The sequence below is a fragment of the Tachypleus tridentatus genome, chromosome 12 (assembly GCF_004210375.1).
Source record: "Tachypleus tridentatus isolate NWPU-2018 chromosome 12, ASM421037v1, whole genome shotgun sequence".
In the NCBI taxonomy this organism is placed as follows: Eukaryota; Metazoa; Arthropoda; class Merostomata; order Xiphosura; family Limulidae; genus Tachypleus; species Tachypleus tridentatus.
Window position 1 is genome coordinate 72,788,171 of NC_134836.1, and position 20,541 is coordinate 72,808,711.

Sequence of the window (20,541 nt, forward strand, 5' to 3'; positions counted from 1 at the left end):
GTGGTAAGGCACTAAGTATTATCCCAATAGACAATTTATATTAGTGTTAAGGATCCCATCCAGTTATATAAACTAATAAGTATAACTCCCAACCACCACTCTTTAAATCTACTGCAACTATCATACTCTAAACAACCCTTTATATGCGGTAAAGTGTTCATCCGCATAAAGTAGTGCCAAGATGTTTAATGACTTTACTCACAACTAAAAATAGTTATCAGAAACTTTTAGTAAAATGTATTTATATTTATTTGTTACAATTGTTTTATATCCCACATTATAGCTTGTACACTAGGAATCCTTTTTATTGATACAGCGTTTATTATTTTTGTTACGGCTTAAAACAAACTAACATTAGTTAAAAATTTCAAGTTGTTGTTTTTTAGGTAGTCTTTCCTTTTGATTTTGTTTACTTAACTTTATCAGTATTAATTTTCTCTAAAATATATTAAAGGTTAACGATGTTTTAAGAAATACAGAATCAACCCTTGACAATTTAGTTTGTTTCAAGTTGCTGTTTTTTAGGTAGTCTTTCCTTTTAATTTTGTTTACTTAACTTTATCAGTATTAATTTTCTCTAAAATATATTAAAGGTTAACGATGTTTTAAGAAATACAGAATCAACCCTTGACAATTTAGTTTGTAGACGTTTTTTTGTTTCGGCTTGTTTTTGGTTATAACAAACTATATATGTATAGACACACACATCGTATATATGTACCAGTAGAAACTACACTGCAATTTCAAAACACATAATATCGAATTTTATCTTTTCTGTTTTGCAAGTGCATTGACTTTCAGTGTCGATATTTAGAAATTAATTGCTCGTCAATAGTGTTTAAACATATATATATATATATATATATATATATACCCCTTAATAACTACCATAATTGAGAAAAACATCCGTTAACGAGAGATAATGAGTTGTCTGTTAATACAGTTTACTGTAGTTGATTATATTATTTGTTTTTCTAATTTCGCGAATAGCTACACGAAAGCTATCTGTGCTAGCCGTCCCTAATTTAGCAGTGTAAGACTAGAGGAAAGACAGCTAGTCATCACCACATACCGCCAACTCTTGGGCTACTCTTTAACCAACGAATAGTGGGATTGACCGTACTTTATAACACCTTACGGCTGAAAAGGCGAGCATGTTTTGTGTGAGGGGCCATCACTGTAGTTGCATAAATTAAAATAAACTTCGTTCAACCAAACTTCTGTCATAGTTCATACAATAATCTATTTATCATGTCATCAGCGTTGCCTAAACTCTCTCTGAAAGTCAAACCATTTAAATTTGAAAACTCACTTTCTGTTAAGTTAATCTCTAGTATATGATTCTTTTAAATTGATAATATGACTAGTAAATGACACTCACCTCTGTCTACGTCTTCCAACGCCTCTTTTAATGTTTTGGCTAATTTCTTGGAATCGAATATATACTCATAAATTAATCCGGCAGTGACACCTCCAGCTAAAGGGCCGAACCAGTAGACCTAAAAAAACAACAAAGTTTAAGAGTTTGTATATATGCGCAAAGTTACTACACAAGGGACTATTTGTGTATAGTGCCCCTATTTTTCAACTGAAAGTTTAGAGAGAGAGAGAGTGCCTAGCCAACAGCCCCCAACGTCAATTTTTGTGCATTCCTAGTACTCCCCCAAAGAGGCTTTTTTTTTTTTTAGGCAACAGGAAGCAACAATAAATCTTCAGATTCACAGTCTGAGTACGTCAACAATTTAGATGCACCACCTACCTCCGAAGTCTGGAGAGACTCGGTCAAGTTATGTAAAGGTTTATAAAATAGAAAAAAAGACACGAGGTTCTCCTTTTCTTCTGCTGGACCATTGGACTGAGTAAATCTAACTGTTCATTCCATCCACTAAACCACAGATAATGTAGTCATGTTTGTAACTAGTGAGTAAACACTAAATACATGGCTTATTTTCAATAAAACTGTTATTTACATGAACTACAGCCTGACATTTAAAGACATCAAGAAATGATTTTATGTACAAAAAACTAAAGCTCCGATACACATAACAAAAGTAATTTAACAGTGACAAATAAAGAGAGCTTCAACTAAAAAAAACACTCAGTTTTGTAATTTAAAAAAGTCAACGTTTTTTGCTGGTACGAACAACAAACATGTTAATGTTTGGATCTGTATTCCAGAAATCCTTTGGAAAGATTAACGTTTCTGTAAAAAAAAAAAAAAAGCTAAAAGTTCTTAGGTAAAGATTTACTGTCGTGTTACGATAATTACAGGTCAACTATAATAAAAATCATCTAATCAGATTACAAATTACCGCTTAAAGATAACCGTAAATGCCATTGTACGCTTGAAGTCGGATACTTAATAACCAATGAACTCTTCGAAGTTGTCATGCTGATTTAAGAGTTCCTTTTACAAATTAACTAAGCTACTCAATGGGTTATCTGTGCTCTGCTAACTACGTAGGGATATCGAAACTAACATTTTAGTGACGTAAGCCTGCATAGTTACGACTGCATCCCCCAGAGGGGGCTAACATCTATAATGCTCTTTTAAATAATCAACTATTCTACAAACAAAATCTAGCTAAGTATTACATTAATTTTGAATTGTAATACTTATAATTCTATATTATAACTTCTTTAATTTTGTCTACTACTGCTAAAAGTGAAAAAATACAGACACTAGATTTATTTTAAGAAAATAACTTCTTCCAGTTCTTACGAAATTACAATGAAAAAAATCCGGAGTTCGATTTCACGAGGTAGACACAGTGCAGATAGCTGCTTATAATAATCTAATCAAATGTTAACGAAAAACGTTAAAAGTATGTTAAATGTCATTCAACCAATTTATCCTAAGGCGTGACATTACGGATTAATAAACCAGGAAACATCAAACATGAGAACTGATTTCTAGATCTTAACGGTTTGGTGCAATGTTAGAAAACTTTGTTCCAGAAAATTAGCATATCTGTAAATATATGTGTGTGATGGCGCTGCAACGTATTTCAGCATTATCTCGATTTGTTTTGCCCCCCAGAGGCACAAGGGCATGTCTGCAGGCTCACACCGCTATAAACCGGGTTTCAATACCCGTGATGGGCAGAGCACAGATAGCCCATTGTGTATATTTGTGCTTAATTCTAAATAAATAAATAAAACCACTTGTTTTAGAAACTAGAACAACAGTATCAGAAATATATTCAGGACAGAAAATGTACAATATAATTCGCTAAGATAACTCTTGTTTCAAAAGGTGGAAACAGAAGTCTAAAGGCTTACATTACACGTGCAATGTATCCAGGGGCCAATCCTGTTTTCATAAGGCACGCCCCTTATAATGAACGGAAATGCTCCCATTTGCTAACAAGGAAATTACACGATTTACTCGGTCACGTTGCTTATTACAATAACAAGGCAAACGTCGCTTTTAAGGGGAGACAGTAAAAACCTCTACTCGCGCTCGAGGAGACCATCACGTCACGTGAAAGTAATTGATAAAATGTCAAATTCCGAAGGCAACAGCGACAAACGATCGTGTTTCAAACAACGACTTCGTCTGTAGTGATTTTAAATTCAATATTACGATAATTGTTAATACTACTACTTACAAATTGATTTCTCACCCCCACCCTACCTACACATACAAAACATTAAACAAAAATAGATTTAATTGTGATAAGGAACGTACTGAATGTCCTTATTAAATTATGAAACACGAAACCTTAAAAACGTCAACAATTTTCATTCTTAAATCTCTATATTAAGGTTTGAATAAATCTAGTCCTTGTTCAAGCACTAATGGACAGCTGCTGGTAGTTATTTGTTTGTTTTGAATTTCCCGCAAAGCTACACGAGGACTATCTGCGCTAGCTGTCCCTGATTTAGTACTGGAAGACAGAGGAAAGGCTTCTAGTCATCACCCCCTACTTGTACTAGTATTTTATCAACGAATAGTAGGATTGATCGTAACATTATAACACTTCCAAGGATGAAATATAGAGCATATTTGGTGTGACAAGAATTCTAACCCGCGACCCTCAGAGTACGAATCGAGCGTTCTGACCACCTGGCCAGGGCAGGTACTGATAAAAAGGTGTGAAATTTTCAAATATAAACATCCAAAAATTAAGGGAACTTTTTTCATAACCAAAAGTCTAATGAAGAAAAGAACAACAAATTTCGTGGAAAGTTAACAAAATAAACCTCACTGTAACTCAGCGAAGTTAAGAAACTTTTTTGGAAAACTTAATCTCTGAATTTTCACGGTGAATATGTTTTTTTTTAGTATATTTGTTTCAAAGAAATGGAAGCGTGAAAAAAGAACAAAAAACTGATGGTGATCTGTGGTTATAGACTGACCTATATAACTAGAGCGGAAATGGTCACCTTTTGTTATGCTTATGGTCCAGTTTCTTACCTAGCATGCAGTCTAGGGGCCAGAACTATATGACTACGTTCATAATATCTGCTTGAATTTCTTCTGTCTACCATAGACTCTCAGTTAATTACATGGTTCAAAAAGTTGGCTGAGTTAACATTTGGAAAAAAGGTTCTGAGAACCTTTTCGGGATTGGTTTGCTTGGTCACCGTTTCGTTTTGCCAGTTTAGCCAAAGTAAAATATAATTAATAAAAAATAAAACAACAACAACAAAGAGTTTGTTTGTAGTTGAGCACAAACAATAGGCTATGTATGATTTTCCCACCAGGGGCATCGACGCCCGGTTTCTAGCGTTGTAAGTCCGCAGCCCCCAGTGCCTGTGGAATTTAAACGCTATAAAGCGGTTTTCGATACTCGTGGTGGTGGGCGACAACAGATAGCCCACTGTAAGTCTGCAGACATACCACTGTGCCACTGATTAGTAAAGCAAATAGGGGACAGATAAAATACCTCCCACCCACAGGTTTCAGAAGACCATCTGTGAGATAAAATGACCATTTTTCATCACTATGCAAAATCAAAATTCAAGAAAAAACTTTTTTTGAACTTTCTTGTTATTCATTCAGCTGCAGCATGAATATTAATTTGTCACCAGGTGGACATTGTTGAAGATTTGTCCAGTAATTTGTAATCATAAAAGAATCAAATTTACACCAGCGCCCATATTAAATACGTTCATCTCTTGGATTGGTTTGAAGCCGTTTCGTTTTTGAAAAATTTAAAACTCGCTTCCAAATCTAATCTCCGTCAAGAATACGGCAAGTTGCATTATACTATCACAACGTACCAATACCTGTTATATTAATAACCGAGTCAAGATAATTAAAATACAAATGAAACCGAGAAAAAAATTCCAAGACGGTATTAACTACCAAAACAAATCTTTTAACGCAACGATGATTCAGTGGAACATCACACCATTATAACACTGAGTAGGATTTATATGTTAGAAAATCACGAAGGTTCAAAATGACTTGATAAAAATTACTACCGTTTTTATTCATTTCTACTCTGAGAGGAATAATACAATTTTTGAGTAAGATAATACTACAAGTTGATTCCCTTACATAAACTAAGCTTTCCATTCAAATTCACTAGAGAATTTTCAAGGCTTCAGTAACGTGAAAAATCCCTCGTGATATTGGCCTCTTATAAAAGCAACATCACCTGGTTTTGTACCTGGACTTACAAGATAAAATAACAGTGTGGTGTGCATGGCTTTCTTTTCATTCTTAATCTTAGTGGATCATTTAAAGTGAAACTTACAATTCTAATTCAAGATTGGAACTCGTGTTACACTGGACAAAACAGGAATACATGTCTCAAGAAGATGTTTACTGGGCAGAGCACAGATAGCACATTGTGTAACTTTGTGCTTAACTTAAAACAAACAAAAATCCTTATTTCCCAAGGGACTAAATCCGGATTTCTCAAAGTAAACTAGAAGAGCTTTACACACGTGAAAACTAGGTGAAAAGTTTAGTTATAAAAACCTCCTATAAATAAGGCTTACACTCTAACATCAGAGCGACATCTACATACATAAAAGTTTATTCATAAACGTAACTTCCTAGTTTGTCTTTGCAACGGCTTCTGAAAAAACACGAAAAAGAAACAAATCAAATTTCCCCTAGAATAAAAAACAACTAAACTAAAGGCGTAATTGTAGCCTTGTTGTTATATATATATTTTATCCTAACGCATATTACATAAAAATATTGTTAAGGTCAGGGAGAAAATGTAATTGAAATATATTCTTCAAAAAAAGAAACGCAAAAGGGATATTTTTGTTATTTTAAAGAGAAATATATGTAATAACGTTACAAGCTCAGAGTATGTGATGCTACACGTGTTAAGGCACTGATTGTCAGACCAAAATGACAATAAAAGTTGTGCACTTTGAAAACGGAGGAAAACATCGGATTTTTCGCCAAAACGCATTCGTGTCCAATAAATTTGTTTAAGAGATCTGCATGTTCTGCAAGTGCAACATGTGCAAAATCCCTATACAAATGACGGGTTCTCGGTTTCCATAGCTCAGTGTTAAGCCACCGACACGCAATACAGTTACGCCAAGACTGACTGAAGCACAACGCAACAACGCCAATGGTCGCTTGAAAGCAGGCGAATCTCGATCAGATGTTGCCAGAGCTGTGAATGTCCACCCAAGCACCATCACAAGGCTATGGAATCGTCACCAACAACATGGATCAACTTGTGACCGTCCACGATCTGGCAGACCTCGTGTGACCACGCCCGCACAAGATCGCTACATCTAGTTACGTCACCTTCGGGATAGGACCACCACTGCGACATCTACTGCCTCAACCATACCAGGGCTGCGTAGGATTTCTGATCAAACCGTACGCAACCGTCGACGAGATTCTTAGGCCTCATGTGCAACCCAACATGGTGAACGTCAACGATGTTTTTCAACATGACAACGCCCGTCCTCACACAGCCCGACTCACCACTGTCTTCTTGAGACACCACAATATCAACGTTCTTCCCTGGCCCTCCAGATCACCAGATTTAAACCCCATCGAACATCTTTGGGACGAGTTGGACCGACGTCTGCAACGGCGACAACCTCAACCGCAGACTCTACCTCAGCTTGCAGGCTGAGTGGACAGCCATTCCACAGGATGTAATTCGTCATCTCATCGCTTCCATGGGCAGGAGATGCCAAGCAGTTATTGATGCTCACGGGGGGGGGCATACTCGTTATTGACGTTGAGTGACGTTAAACGTCAACTAGTGAATGTGGACTTCGCCTTTGCAGACTTTGGATGTTCAGTAGTGAATGTGCAAAGTTTCACACATGTCATACAGAACTACTCGGAATAAACTTGTTTACAATATGTCTCAAATTTTGCCTTTTGCGTTTCGTTTTTTGAAGAGTATATTTTTGTCACCGATGATATAAGTTTTCATTTATCGTGTCTAGAAACATGATGCGGAAATTAATGTGACTAATACTACTTTAGCGCCCTCTTAAGACATTATTTCGCAAAGAAAAATTCCGGATGTTTCCAGAAATCGGAATAGATGCACGAGATGACAATATTTCTGGTTGGTCTAAATTACGAAATTGTAAGTTATTATATTTACAGGTCAATTTCATAAATAAAATTGTAAATATAAAAACATGCACATTTAGGCTTAATACATGCGTGCAATATATCATATTACTGGTTGACTTTGAGCAATTTATTAAACTGCAAGATAAACTTTAAATTTACATCAGAAGCCTGCAGCAGTATAACACGTATTTAACTGTTTGATTATGCATAATAATAACATCTCACGCCGTATTGCGTCAGCTAGGCCTTTTCATATTTAATTAATGCATATATTAGTAACTTGGCACTAGAATAAATTCATGTGTTTAACCCTCAGATTACCGACTTGGATATAGTAGCGGTTACTACCAGTAGGAGTCCGCGTATTGCATCATATTGAATAATTTTTTGTTGTCGTTTTTGATTTGGTTAGTTTTGAATTTCACGCAAAACTACACGAGGGGTAAGAGTTAAATTACGAATACAATTAAAACACGTCGTCTGATCCAATTACATCTATTACTATAATTACCCTTTATGAATTTATTAAAGGTTATCAGCTACTATTACAGCTATTACTGTAATGACACCATTTATGTATTATAGAAAATGGCTTCTAGGACTTAGCCCTAAAAGTCGTCATGGTCTGTTCATTAGAACTTGTGTTATCACCCCACTAGATTGTTATACGTCAGGCGCGGCACAATGTTTCCTGAGAATTATAATTAACAATTTTCTCCAAGTAACAATTTTCACTTCTGCCCCAGTGTCACTATATAGGAAACATTTCCCTAGGAGAAAGCAGTTTCTTACTACTCAGAGGGCCCGGCACGGCCAAGTGTGTTAAGGCGTTTGACTCGTAATCCGAGGGTTGTGGGTTCGAATCCCGGTCGCACCAAACATGCTCGCCCTTTCAGCCGTGGGTGCGTTATAATGTGACGGTCAATCCCACTATTCGTTGGTAAAAGAATAGCCCAAGAGTTGGCGGTGGGTGGTGATGACTAGCTGTCTTCCCTCTAGTCTTACACTGCTAAATTAGGGACGGCTAGCGCAGATAGCCCTCGAGTAACTTTGCGCGAAATTCAAAACAAACAAACAATACTACTCAGAGAACTTTTATAAAAACTCTTTCCACCATTTCCCACATCTGGACCCCATGGGGGTCCTAATATAAGAGAGAGCTAAATTCCAAGAAGAGTTAGGTACATTGGCATTGAAAGTCCCGGTTTTCACTTCGGATTGCGATATATTAGACGTGAATATTGCATATACCAACTCAAACAAACAAACAAAACATTCATTTTTTAGTCCATACCATGTAATATTTCAGTCTCGTAATTTAAGATTAAAAAGGTATTTTCTTAAGGGAAAATCCTTCTGAAATAGATTGTTATTGATATTATTGGAGACCAGGATTAGTACTGTTTTTCAATTATTTACCTTAAAGGAACTTTGATTGAAACCAATTATGGACTTGAAATTCTTCAAGTGATAGTTACCATAATGGGTCAATGGTCTTCCATTTTACAATGCTAAAATTCTTCTTTCGATACCCGTGGTGAGAAGACAACCCCTTGTTTAACTTGGTGCTAAGCAACAAACAAGCATCTGCGACAAAAGTTATGGTTGTGAAGTAACAAACGAGTTCTATCCTAACCAAATCTTATTCACACGTTTTTATTTATTCACTTACTTATTGCCACTGGAACCGATCACAATGTTTTCCTGTTTATATTACGAGTTTCAACGGAAATATTTCTGCTAGGAAATTCCATCCTTTGAAAGTTCAGTAAACTTCCAGAGTCCCTTTGTCTCTTCTCACTGTATGAGCTCTCATTGTTCTTTTGTTAATGTTCTGTTTTTTTCTTATTTGTTTCATTTCTGGTTCGTCCAGAGAATGAAACATAATGTTATTCAGTGGTTTCAATTCGCATAATGAACGAAACGCAAAAATGACGTGAAAAACAACCACTAACCAGAAGCTGTCAAACATCACTAACTCAATAATCGTAGTAAGAATAAAAGATGTTAAATTATCTTATTTTTGTCTTCATAATTTGTTCCCCATCTTCAAGTGTATTCTCATAATGTCTGGGTCGCTCGATATCCTATCTTTAATTGCAATGTCTACAGTGTAATGTCTAACCACTTTCTCTCCAGTTTGATATCTAACAGCGTCGTTTCTAACCACTTTCTCTCCAGTTTGATATCTAACAGCGTCGTTTCTAACCACTTTCTCTCCGATTTGATATCTTAAAGCTTGGTCTCTAATCAGTTACTCTCCAGTTTGATATCTAACAACGTCGTTTCTAACCACTTTCTCTCCGGTTTGATATCTTAAAGTTTGGTCTCTAATCAGTTTCTCTCCAGTTTAATATCTAACAGCGTCGTTTCTAACCACTTTCTCTCAGGTTTGATATTAAAGCTTGGTCTCTAATCAGTTTATCTCCAGTTTGATATCTAACAGCGTCGTTTCTAACCACTTTCTCTCCGGTTTGATATCTTAAAGCTTGGTCTCTAATCAGTTTCTCTCCAGTTTGATATCTAACAACGTCGTTTCTAACCACATTCTCTCCGGTTTGATATCTTAAAGCTTGGTCTCTAATCAGTTTCTCTCCAGTTTAATATCTAACAGCGTCGTTTCTAACCACTTTCTCTCAGGTTTGATATCTTAAAGCTTGGTCTCTAATCAATTTCTCTCCAGTTTGATATCTAACAGCGTCGTTTCTAACCACTTTCTCTCCGGTTTGATATCTTAAAGCTTGGTCTCTAATCAGTTTCTCTCCAGTTTGATATCTAACAACGTCGTTTCTAACCACTTTCTCTCCGGTTTGATATCTTAAAGCTTGGTCTCTAATCAGTTTCTCTCCAGTTTAATATCTAACAGCGTCGTTTCTAACCACTTTCACCCGGTTTGATATCTTAAAGCTTGGTCTCTAATCAGTTTCTCTCCAGTTTGATATCTAACAGCGTCGTTTCTAACCACTTTCTCTCCGGTTTGATATCTTAAAGCTTGGTCTCTAATCAGTTTCTCTCCAGTTTGATATCTAACAACGTCGTTTCTAACCACTTTCTCTCCGGTTTGATATCTTAAAGCTTGGTCTCTAATCAGTTTCTCTCCAGTTTAATATCTAACAGCGTCGTTTCTAACCACTTTCTCCGGTTTGATATCTTAAAGCTTGGTCTCTAATCAATTTCTCTCCAGTTTGATATCTAACAGCGTCGTTTCCAACCACTTTCTCTCCGGTTTGATATCTTAAAGCTTGGTCTCTAATCAGTTTCTCTCCAGTTTTACATCTAACAACGTCATTTCTAACCACTTTCTCTCCGGTTTGATATCTTAAAGCTTGGTCTCTAATCAGTTTCTCTCCAGTTTGATATCTAACAACGTCGTTTCTAACCACTTCTCTCCGGTTTGATATTAAAGCTTGGACTCTAATCAGTTTCTCTCCAGTTTGATATCTAACAGCGTCGTTTCTAACCACTTTCTCTCGGTTTGATATCTTAAAGCTTGGTCTCTAATCAGTTTCTCTCCAGTTTAATATCTAACAGCGTCGTTTCTAACCACTTTCTCTCCGGTTTGATATCTTAAAGCTTGGTCTCTAATCAGTTTCTCTCCAGTTTGATATCTAACAGCGTCATTTCTAACCACTTTCTCTCCGGTTTGATATCTTAAAGCTTGGTCTCTAATCAGTTTCTCTCCAGTTTGATATCTAACAACGTCGTTTCTAACCACTTTCTCTCCGGTTTGATATTAAAGCTTGGTCTCTAATCAGTTTCTCTCCAGTTTGATATCTAACAGCGTCGTTTCTAACCACTTTCTCTCCGGTTTGATATCTTAAAGCTTGGTCTCTAATCAGTTTCTCTCCAGTTTGATATCTAACAACGTCGTTTCTAACCACTTTCTCTCCGGTTTGATATCTTAAAGCTTGGTCTCTAATCAGTTTCTCTCCAGTTTTACATCTAACAACGTCATTTCTAACCACTTTCTCTCCGGTTTGATATCTTAAAGCTTGGTCTGTAATCAGTTTCTCTCCAGTTTGATATCTAACAACGTCGTTTCTAACCACTTTCTCTCCGGTTTGATATTAAAGCTTGGTCTCTACTCAATTTCTCTCCAGTTTTATATCTAACAGCGTCGTTTCTAACCACTTTCTCTCCGGTTTGATATCTTAAAGCTTGGTCTCTAATCAATTTCTCTCCAGTTTGATATCTAACAGCGTCGTTTCTAACCACTTCTCTCCGGTTTGATATCTTAAAGCTTGGTCTCTAATCAGTTTCTCTCCAGTTTGATATCTAACAGCGTCATTTCTAACCACTTTCTCTCCGGTTTGATATTAAAGCTTGGTCTCTAATCAGTTTCTCTCCAGTTTGATATCTAACAGCGTCGTTTCTAACCACTTTCTCTCCGGTTTGATATCTTAAAGCTTGGTCTCTAATCAGTTTCTCTCCAGTTTGATATCTAACAACGTCGTTTCTAACCACTTTCTCTCAGGTTTGATATCTTAAAGCTTGGTCTCTAATCAGTTTCTCTCCAGTTTAATATCTAACAGCGTCGTTTCTAACCACTTTCTCTCAGGTTTGATATCTTAAAGCTTGGTCTCTAATCAATTTCTCTCCAGTTTGATATCTAACAGCGTCGTTTCTAACCACTTTCTCTCCGGTTTGATATCTTAAAGCTTGGTCTCTAATCAGTTTCTCTCCAGTTTGATATCTAACAGCGTCATTTCTAACCACTTTCTCTCCGGTTTGATATCTTAAAGCTTGGTCTCTAATCAGTTTCTCTCCAGTTTGATATCTAACAACGTCGTTTCTAACCACTTTCTCTCCGGTTTGATATTAAAGCTTGGTCTCTAATCAGTTTCTTCCAGTTTGATATCTAACAGCGTCGTTTCTAACCACTTTTTCTCCGGTTTGATATCTTAAAGCTTGTTCTCTAATCAGTTTCTCTCCAGTTTGATATCTAACAGCGTCGTTTCTAACCACTTTCTCTCCAGTTTGATATCTAACAGCGTCGTTTCTAACCATTTTCTCTCCAGTTTGATATCTTAAAGCTTGGTCTCTAATCAGTTTCTCTCCAGTTTGATATCTAACAGCGTCATTTCTAACCACTTTCTCTCCGGTTTGATATCTTAAAGTTTGGTCTCTAATCAGTTACTCTCCAGTTTGATATCTAACAGCATCGTTTCTAACCACTTTCTCTCCAGTTTGATACCTTAAAGCTTGATCTCTAATCAGTTTCTCTCCAGTTTTATATCTAACAGCGTCGTTTCTAACCACTTTCTCTCCGGTTTGATATCTTAAAGCTTGGTCTCTAATCAATTTCTCTCCAGTTTGATATCTAACAGCGTCGTTTCTAACCACTTTCTCTCCGGTTTGATATCTTAAAGCTTGGTCTCTAATCAGTTTCTCTCCAGTTTGATATCTAACAGCGTCATTTCTAACCACTTTCTCTCCGGTTTGATATTAAAGCTTGGTCTCTAATCAGTTTCTCTCCAGTTTGATATCTAACAGCGTCGTTTCTAACCACTTTCTCTCCGGTTTGATATCTTAAAGCTTGGTCTCTAATCAGTTTCTCTCCAGTTTGATATCTAACAACGTCGTTTCTAACCACTTTCTCTCAGGTTTGATATCTTAAAGCTTGGTCTCTAATCAGTTTCTCTCCAGTTTAATATCTAACAGCGTCGTTTCTAACCACTTTCTCTCAGGTTTGATATCTTAAAGCTTGGTCTCTAATCAATTTCTCTCCAGTTTGATATCTAACAGCGTCGTTTCTAACCACTTTCTCTCCGGTTTGATATCTTAAAGCTTGGTCTCTAATCAGTTTCTCTCCAGTTTGATATCTAACAGCGTCATTTCTAACCACTTTCTCTCCGGTTTGATATCTTAAAGCTTGGTCTCTAATCAGTTTCTCTCCAGTTTGATATCTAACAACGTCGTTTCTAACCACTTTCTCTCCGGTTTGATATTAAAGCTTGGTCTCTAATCAGTTTCTCTCCAGTTTGATATCTAACAGCGTCGTTTCTAACCACTTTCTCTCCGGTTTGATATCTTAAAGCTTGTTCTCTAATCAGTTTCTCTCCAGTTTGATATCTAACAGCGTCGTTTCTAACCACTTTCTCTCCAGTTTGATATCTAACAGCGTCGTTTCTAACCATTTTCTCTCCAGTTTGATATCTTAAAGCTTGGTCTCTAATCAGTTTCTCTCCAGTTTGATATCTAACAGCGTCATTTCTAACCACTTTTCTCCGGTTTGATATCTTAAAGTTTGGTCTCTAATCAGTTACTCTCCAGTTTGATATCTAACAGCATCGTTTCTAACCACTTTCTCTCCAGTTTGATACCTTAAAGCTTGATCTCTAATCAGTTTCTCTCCAGTTTGATATCTAACAGCGTCGTTTCTAACCACTTTCTCTCCGGTTTGATATCTTAAAGCTTGGTCTCTAATCAGTTTCTCTCCAGTTTGATATCTAACAACGTCGTTTCTAACCACTTTCTCTCCGGTTTGATATCTTAAAGCTTGGTCTCTAATCAGTTTCTCTCCAGTTTAATATCTAACAGCGTCGTTTCTAACCACTTTCTCTCAGGTTTGATATCTTAAAGCTTGGTCTCTAATCAATTTCTCTCCAGTTTGATATCTAACAGCGTCGTTTCCAACCACTTTCTCTCCGGTTTGATATCTTAAAGCTTGGTCTCTAATCAGTTTCTCTCCAGTTTTACATCTAACAACGTCATTTCTAACCACTTTCTCTCCGGTTTGATATCTTAAAGCTTGGTCTCTAATCAGTTTCTCTCCAGTTTGATATCTAACAACGTCGTTTCTAACCACTTTCTCTCCGGTTTGATATTAAAGCTTGGTCTCTAATCAGTTTCTCTCCAGTTTGATATCTAACAGCGTCGTTTCTAACCACTTTCTCTCCGGTTTGATATCTTAAAGCTTGGTCCCTAATCAGTTTCTCTCCAGTTTAATATCTAACAGCGTCGTTTCTAACCACTTTCTCTCCGGTTTGATATCTTAAAGCTTGGTCTCTAATCAGTTTCTCTCCAGTTTGATATCTAACAGCGTCATTTCTAACCACTTTCTCTCCGGTTTGATATCTTAAAGCTTGGTCTCTAATCAGTTTCTCTCCAGTTTGATATCTAACAACGTCGTTTCTAACCACTTTCTCTCCGGTTTGATATTAAAGCTTGGTCTCTAATCAGTTTCTTTCCAGTTTGATATCTAACAGCGTCGTTTCTAACCACTTTCTCTCCGGTTTGATATCTTAAAGCTTGGTCTCTAATCAGTTTCTCTCCAGTTTGATATCTAACAACGTCGTTTCTAACCACTTTCTCTCCGGTTTGATATCTTAAAGCTTGGTCTCTAATCAGTTTCTCTCCAGTTTTACATCTAACAACGTCATTTCTAACCACTTTCTCTCCGGTTTGATATCTTAAAGCTTGGTCTGTAATCAGTTTCTCTCCAGTTTGATATCTAACAACGTCGTTTCTAACCACTTTCTCTCCGGTTTGATATTAAAGCTTGGTCTCTACTCAGTTTCTCTCCAGTTTTATATCTAACAGCGTCGTTTCTAACCACTTTCTCCGGTTTGATATCTTAAAGCTTGGTCTCTAATCAATTTCTCTCCAGTTTGATATCTAACAGCGTCGTTTCTAACCACTTTCTCTCCGGTTTGATATCTTAAAGCTTGGTCTCTAATCAGTTTCTCTCCAGTTTGATATCTAACAGCGTCATTTCTAACCACTTTCTCTCCGGTTTGATATTAAAGCTTGGTCTCTAATCAGTTTCTCTCCAGTTTGATATCTAACAGCGTCGTTTCTAACCACTTTCTCTCCGGTTTGATATCTTAAAGCTTGGTCTCTAATCAGTTTCTCTCCAGTTTGATATCTAACAACGTCGTTTCTAACCACTTTCTCTCAGGTTTGATATCTTAAAGCTTGGTCTCTAATCAGTTTCTCTCCAGTTTAATATCTAACAGCGTCGTTTCTAACCACTTTCTCTCAGGTTTGATATCTTAAAGCTTGGTCTCTAATCAATTTCTCTCCAGTTTGATATCTAACAGCGTCGTTTCTAACCACTTTCTCTCCGGTTTGATATCTTAAAGCTTGGTCTCTAATCAGTTTCTCTCCAGTTTGATATCTAACAGCGTCATTTCTAACCACTTTCTCTCCGGTTTGATATCTTAAAGCTTGGTCTCTAATCAGTTTCTCTCCAGTTTGATATCTAACAACGTCGTTTCTAACCACTTTCTCTCCGGTTTGATATTAAAGCTTGGTCTCTAATCAGTTTCTCTCCAGTTTGATATCTAACAGCGTCGTTTCTAACCACTTTCTCTCCGGTTTGATATCTTAAAGCTTGTTCTCTAATCAGTTTCTCTCCAGTTTGATATCTAACAGCGTCGTTTCTAACCACTTTCTCTCCAGTTTGATATCTAACAGCGTCGTTTCTAACCATTTTCTCTCCAGTTTGATATCTTAAAGCTTGGTCTCTAATCAGTTTCTCTCCAGTTTGATATCTAACAGCGTCATTTCTAACCACTTTCTCTCCGGTTTGATATCTTAAAGTTTGGTCTCTAATCAGTTACTCTCCAGTTTGATATCTAACAGCATCGTTTCTAACCACTTTCTCTCCAGTTTGATACCTTAAAGCTTGATCTCTAATCAGTTTCTCTCCAGTTTTATATCTAACAGCGTCGTTTCTAACCACTTTCTCTCCGGTTTGATATCTTAAAGCTTGGTCTCTAATCAATTTTCTCCAGTTTGATATCTAACAGCGTCGTTTCTAACCACTTTCTCTCCGGTTTGATATCTTAAAGCTTGGTCTCTAATCAGTTTCTCTCCAGTTTGATATCTAACAGCGTCATTTCTAACCACTTTCTCTCCGGTTTGATATTAAAGCTTGGTCTCTAATCAGTTTCTCTCCAGTTTGATATCTAACAGCGTCGTTTCTAACCACTTTCTCTCCGGTTTGATATCTTAAAGCTTGGTCTCTAATCAGTTTCTCCAGTTTGATATCTAACAACGTCGTTTCTAACCACTTTCTCTCAGGTTTGATATCTTAAAGCTTGGTCTCTAATCAGTTTCTCTCCAGTTTAATATCTAACAGCGTCGTTTCTAACCACTTTCTCTCAGGTTTGATATCTTAAAGCTTGGTCTCTAATCAATTTCTCTCCAGTTTGATATCTAACAGCGTCGTTTCTAACCACTTTCTCTCCGGTTTGATATCTTAAAGCTTGGTCTCTAATCAGTTTCTCTCCAGTTTGATATCTAACAGCGTCATTTCTAACCACTTTCTCCGGTTTGATATCTTAAAGCTTGGTCTCTAATCAGTTTCTCTCCAGTTTGATATCTAACAACGTCGTTTCTAACCACTTTCTCTCCGGTTTGATATTAAAGCTTGGTCTCTAATCAGTTTCTCTCCAGTTTGATATCTAACAGCGTCGTTTCTAACCACTTTCTCTCCGGTTTGATATCTTAAAGCTTGTTCTCTAATCAGTTTCTCTCCAGTTTGATATCTAACAGCGTCGTTTCTAACCACTTTCTCTCCAGTTTGATATCTAACAGCGTCGTTTCTAACCATTTTCTCTCCAGTTTGATATCTTAAAGCTTGGTCTCTAATCAGTTTCTCTCCAGTTTGATATCTAACAGCGTCATTTCTAACCACTTTCTCTCCGGTTTGATATCTTAAAGTTTGGTCTCTAATCAGTTACTCTCCAGTTTGATATCTAACAGCATCGTTTCTAACCACTTTCTCTCCAGTTTGATACCTTAAAGCTTGATCTCTAATCAGTTTCTCTCCAGTTTGATATCTAACAGCGTCGTTTCTAACCACTTTCTCTCCGGTTTGATATCTTAAAGCTTGGTCTCTAATCAGTTTCTCTCCAGTTTGATATCTAACAACGTCATTTCTAACCACTTTCTCTCCGGTTTGATATCTTAAAGTTTGGTCTCTAATCAGTTACTCTCCAGTTTGATATCTAACAGCGTCGTTTCTAACCACTTTCTCTCCAGTTTGATATCTTAAAGCTTGGTTTCTAAACAGTTTATCTCCAGTTTGATATCTTAAAGCTTGGTCTCTAATCAGTTTCTCTCCATTTTGTTATCTAATAGCATGGTTTGCAACCAGTATCTCTCCAGTTTGATATCTAACAGTATGTTTTTAACCAGTTTTTTTCTAATTTGATTTTGATACCTCATCTTTACGGAACTTTTCATATATATATATACGTATAACCAGCTTAGTGTTTTTTTAAAAAACGCAAAGCGACTGGGGCTTCCAGAACATTACACATTAGATTAAAACTATCTTTCAAATTGCAAGTTTGTTAACTAGATGAAACGCTTTTTAAGTTATTAACTGAGATTTTATTTAATAAGCACTTATCAGTGAAAGTGCTTCTTTACATCTGAGGTCTCTACTGTTCTGAGTTAAGTTAGTGTTATTTCTGTACGGAGCTACTTAACAGACCATCTGCATTTTGTGGGGAATCGAGCTCTGGATTCATGTTGTAAATCCATAAACGGAGAGTACTCGTGAATACTTTACATTTTCCGTTACTTCGATTTTCCTATAACCTTTAAAACCGATGTCATAATCAAAATATTCATCATTCATTAAAGTGTGAATTTTGCATCTCGAGGTAGGGGATTTCATCATATGAATAGTTTATACCTTATCTTAACTTTCAAGTGATAAGCTCGAAGGAAGACGGTTTGTTTGTTTGTTTTGAATTTCGCGCAAAGCTACACGAGGGCTATCTGGACTAGCCGTCCCTAATTTAGCAGTGTAAGACTAGAGGGAAAGCAGCTAGTCATCATCACCCACCGCCAACGCTTGGACTACTCATTTTACCAACAAATACTGGGATTGATCGTACATTATAACGCCCTCACGGCTAAAAAGGTCGAGCATGTTTGGCTAGTCAATAGCACAAAAAACAATTATTGGGTTACTCTTGTCTGACCAGAAGAGTGAGATTTGATTGTCACTCCTTTAGTGTATACATCATCCCAAAGTATGAAGCGATTTGTTTGCGGCAACAGGAGGCGAACCATGAACCCTCGAATTCACAGGCTCACTAATCCCAACACTCTTTAATATCAATATAACCTCAATCCATTTACCTAAACGTTACCTAAAAGAAGATGCTGCCGATGTATATAGTATGTCTTAGGCTTGATAGCTAGCTTTCTTCTAACAGTATATTGTTCTACGTCATTTCTAAGGGTAGCTCTCTGGTCTTGACACGGAGGTCAGAAGGCTTACCTAAAGTCATATGCCAATTTGTATGATAAATTCATTAGTGAATTACTTCTTTCAAGGAATTCTCGCGAGGTTTACGCATGCGGACTCGGAAAATCAACAATGTTGCATGTTGCTACGAGAATTCTTAATATCATTGGGTGTTTTTTTTTTTTCTGTCATATTGCTTTATTTATATTACGTATAAAGTATTAAAAATAAATACTCTTAACTTGTACAATAAATGGAGGTATACTATCGTAAAGGGAGTGTTGCCTGTCGGTTAGCGAATCAAAACGTTTAGGGTAACCGCTGCGTTGACACTAAGCACGCTTCACATCTTCAGTTTGGGAAAGTTATGAGCGTGATTGTTTGTTTTGAATTTTGCGCAAAGCTACTCGAGGGCTATCTGCACTAGCCGTCCCTAATTTAGCAGTGTAAGACTAGAGGGAAGGCTGCTAGTCATCACCACTCACTGCTAACTCTTGGGCTACTCTTTTGCCAACGAATAGTGGGATTGATCGTAACAGTATAACGCCCCCACGGCTGAAAAGGCCAGCATGTTTGGTGCGACGGGTGATAGTGTATCCCGTTATTTGATTCAAAGTCAGACAAAGCTAAGATGCTGCTGATCGGAAAAAATTAAGAATGGCTAAAACTGTAGATGTCTTTCAAGTCGGAAAGAAATATAAAACGTGCCATCGTAGTTTGTATTCCGTGGAAAAGAACCAAGGAGTAGTTGAGCTTAAGTTCAATTCTTAGATTGGTTCTTCCTGCTTCTTTAGGTTACCTAATAAAAACTCACCCAGTGTTGGTGCCACTTGTTCATCACAAATGCAGGACCAAGAGAACGTGCTGGATTTAGAGATGCACCGCTTGCTGGCAGCTACAAAGAAAGAAAGAAAAAACAACACTTTCGTTACTTTGTCACGTGGCAACAGACACGCATACAGAACTTAATTTGACAAATACATGATATAAATGTATCACAGAAAGGCTGATATGGGTATCATCACTTTTACTGATAAACAGCGAACAACGTTTCGGCCTTCCTAGGTCATCTTCAGGTTAACAAGAAAAGCCTGAAGATGACCTAGGAAGGTCGAAATGTCCTCTACTTATCAATAAAAGTATTAATACCCATACCAGCCGTTCTGAGATACATTTTTATTTCAAGTGGGTTTTCGTCATCAAGAATTACGCTTTATAATACTGACAACAGATACATAGGTTAACAGTGGCTAATTCAACGAAATTTGAAACTCACAGTGCAAAACTTAATATACAAAAGTTACAAGCACGTGAACTTCAGACGACTGAGAACTGTATTTCTTTTCGTTTCGTTGTCACAAGATCAGTGCGCAGCGAAACTTAGCTTTAGAAACTTCAGACAAAGTTTTACAATATATTTCATGAATACGGACTCAGTTATTTTGAAACGAGTGAGTTCGAGCATGGTGGAATTTATATGGTCTCCAAACAATTTTTACTCTCTAAACTAAGAAAGCTTTATATGGGAAAATACCAAGTGTTATTCAGTGTCAAACCTAGTTTTGTACACCACTGTTCAACTAAATGAAAGAACAGGTTACAAAATCGACATATTTAATTTTATTTTTTGGAAGATGGCGTTTCGAACTGGCTCTCTTCCTCAAAACTTAAAAATTGGCTTAAAAACTCGGCCAATTTCTAAAAGTAAAAAGGTGATTTTCTATCTTACTCTTCAATTCCTATGTTCTTCTTGTCTATACTATTAACTATATTTACATCATTGTCAATGCCACGCCTACGTTTA

The 20,541-nt window shown here is 36.8% G+C and overlaps 1 protein-coding gene across 1 annotated transcript in view; it reads right to left on the reverse strand.

The window, feature by feature from the left end:
- Nucleotides 1–20,541, reverse strand: part of LOC143233589 (aquaporin AQPAe.a-like) — a 73,132-nt gene that overhangs the window by 11,014 nt on the left and 41,577 nt on the right. The window contains exons 3-4 of the mRNA XM_076469961.1: nucleotides 19,552–19,632; nucleotides 1,382–1,499 (exon numbers count right to left, since the gene is read on the reverse strand). Of these exons, the coding sequence (XP_076326076.1) occupies nucleotides 1,382–1,499; nucleotides 19,552–19,632 (199 nt within the window). The remainder of the gene's footprint in view (nucleotides 1–1,381; nucleotides 1,500–19,551; nucleotides 19,633–20,541) is intronic.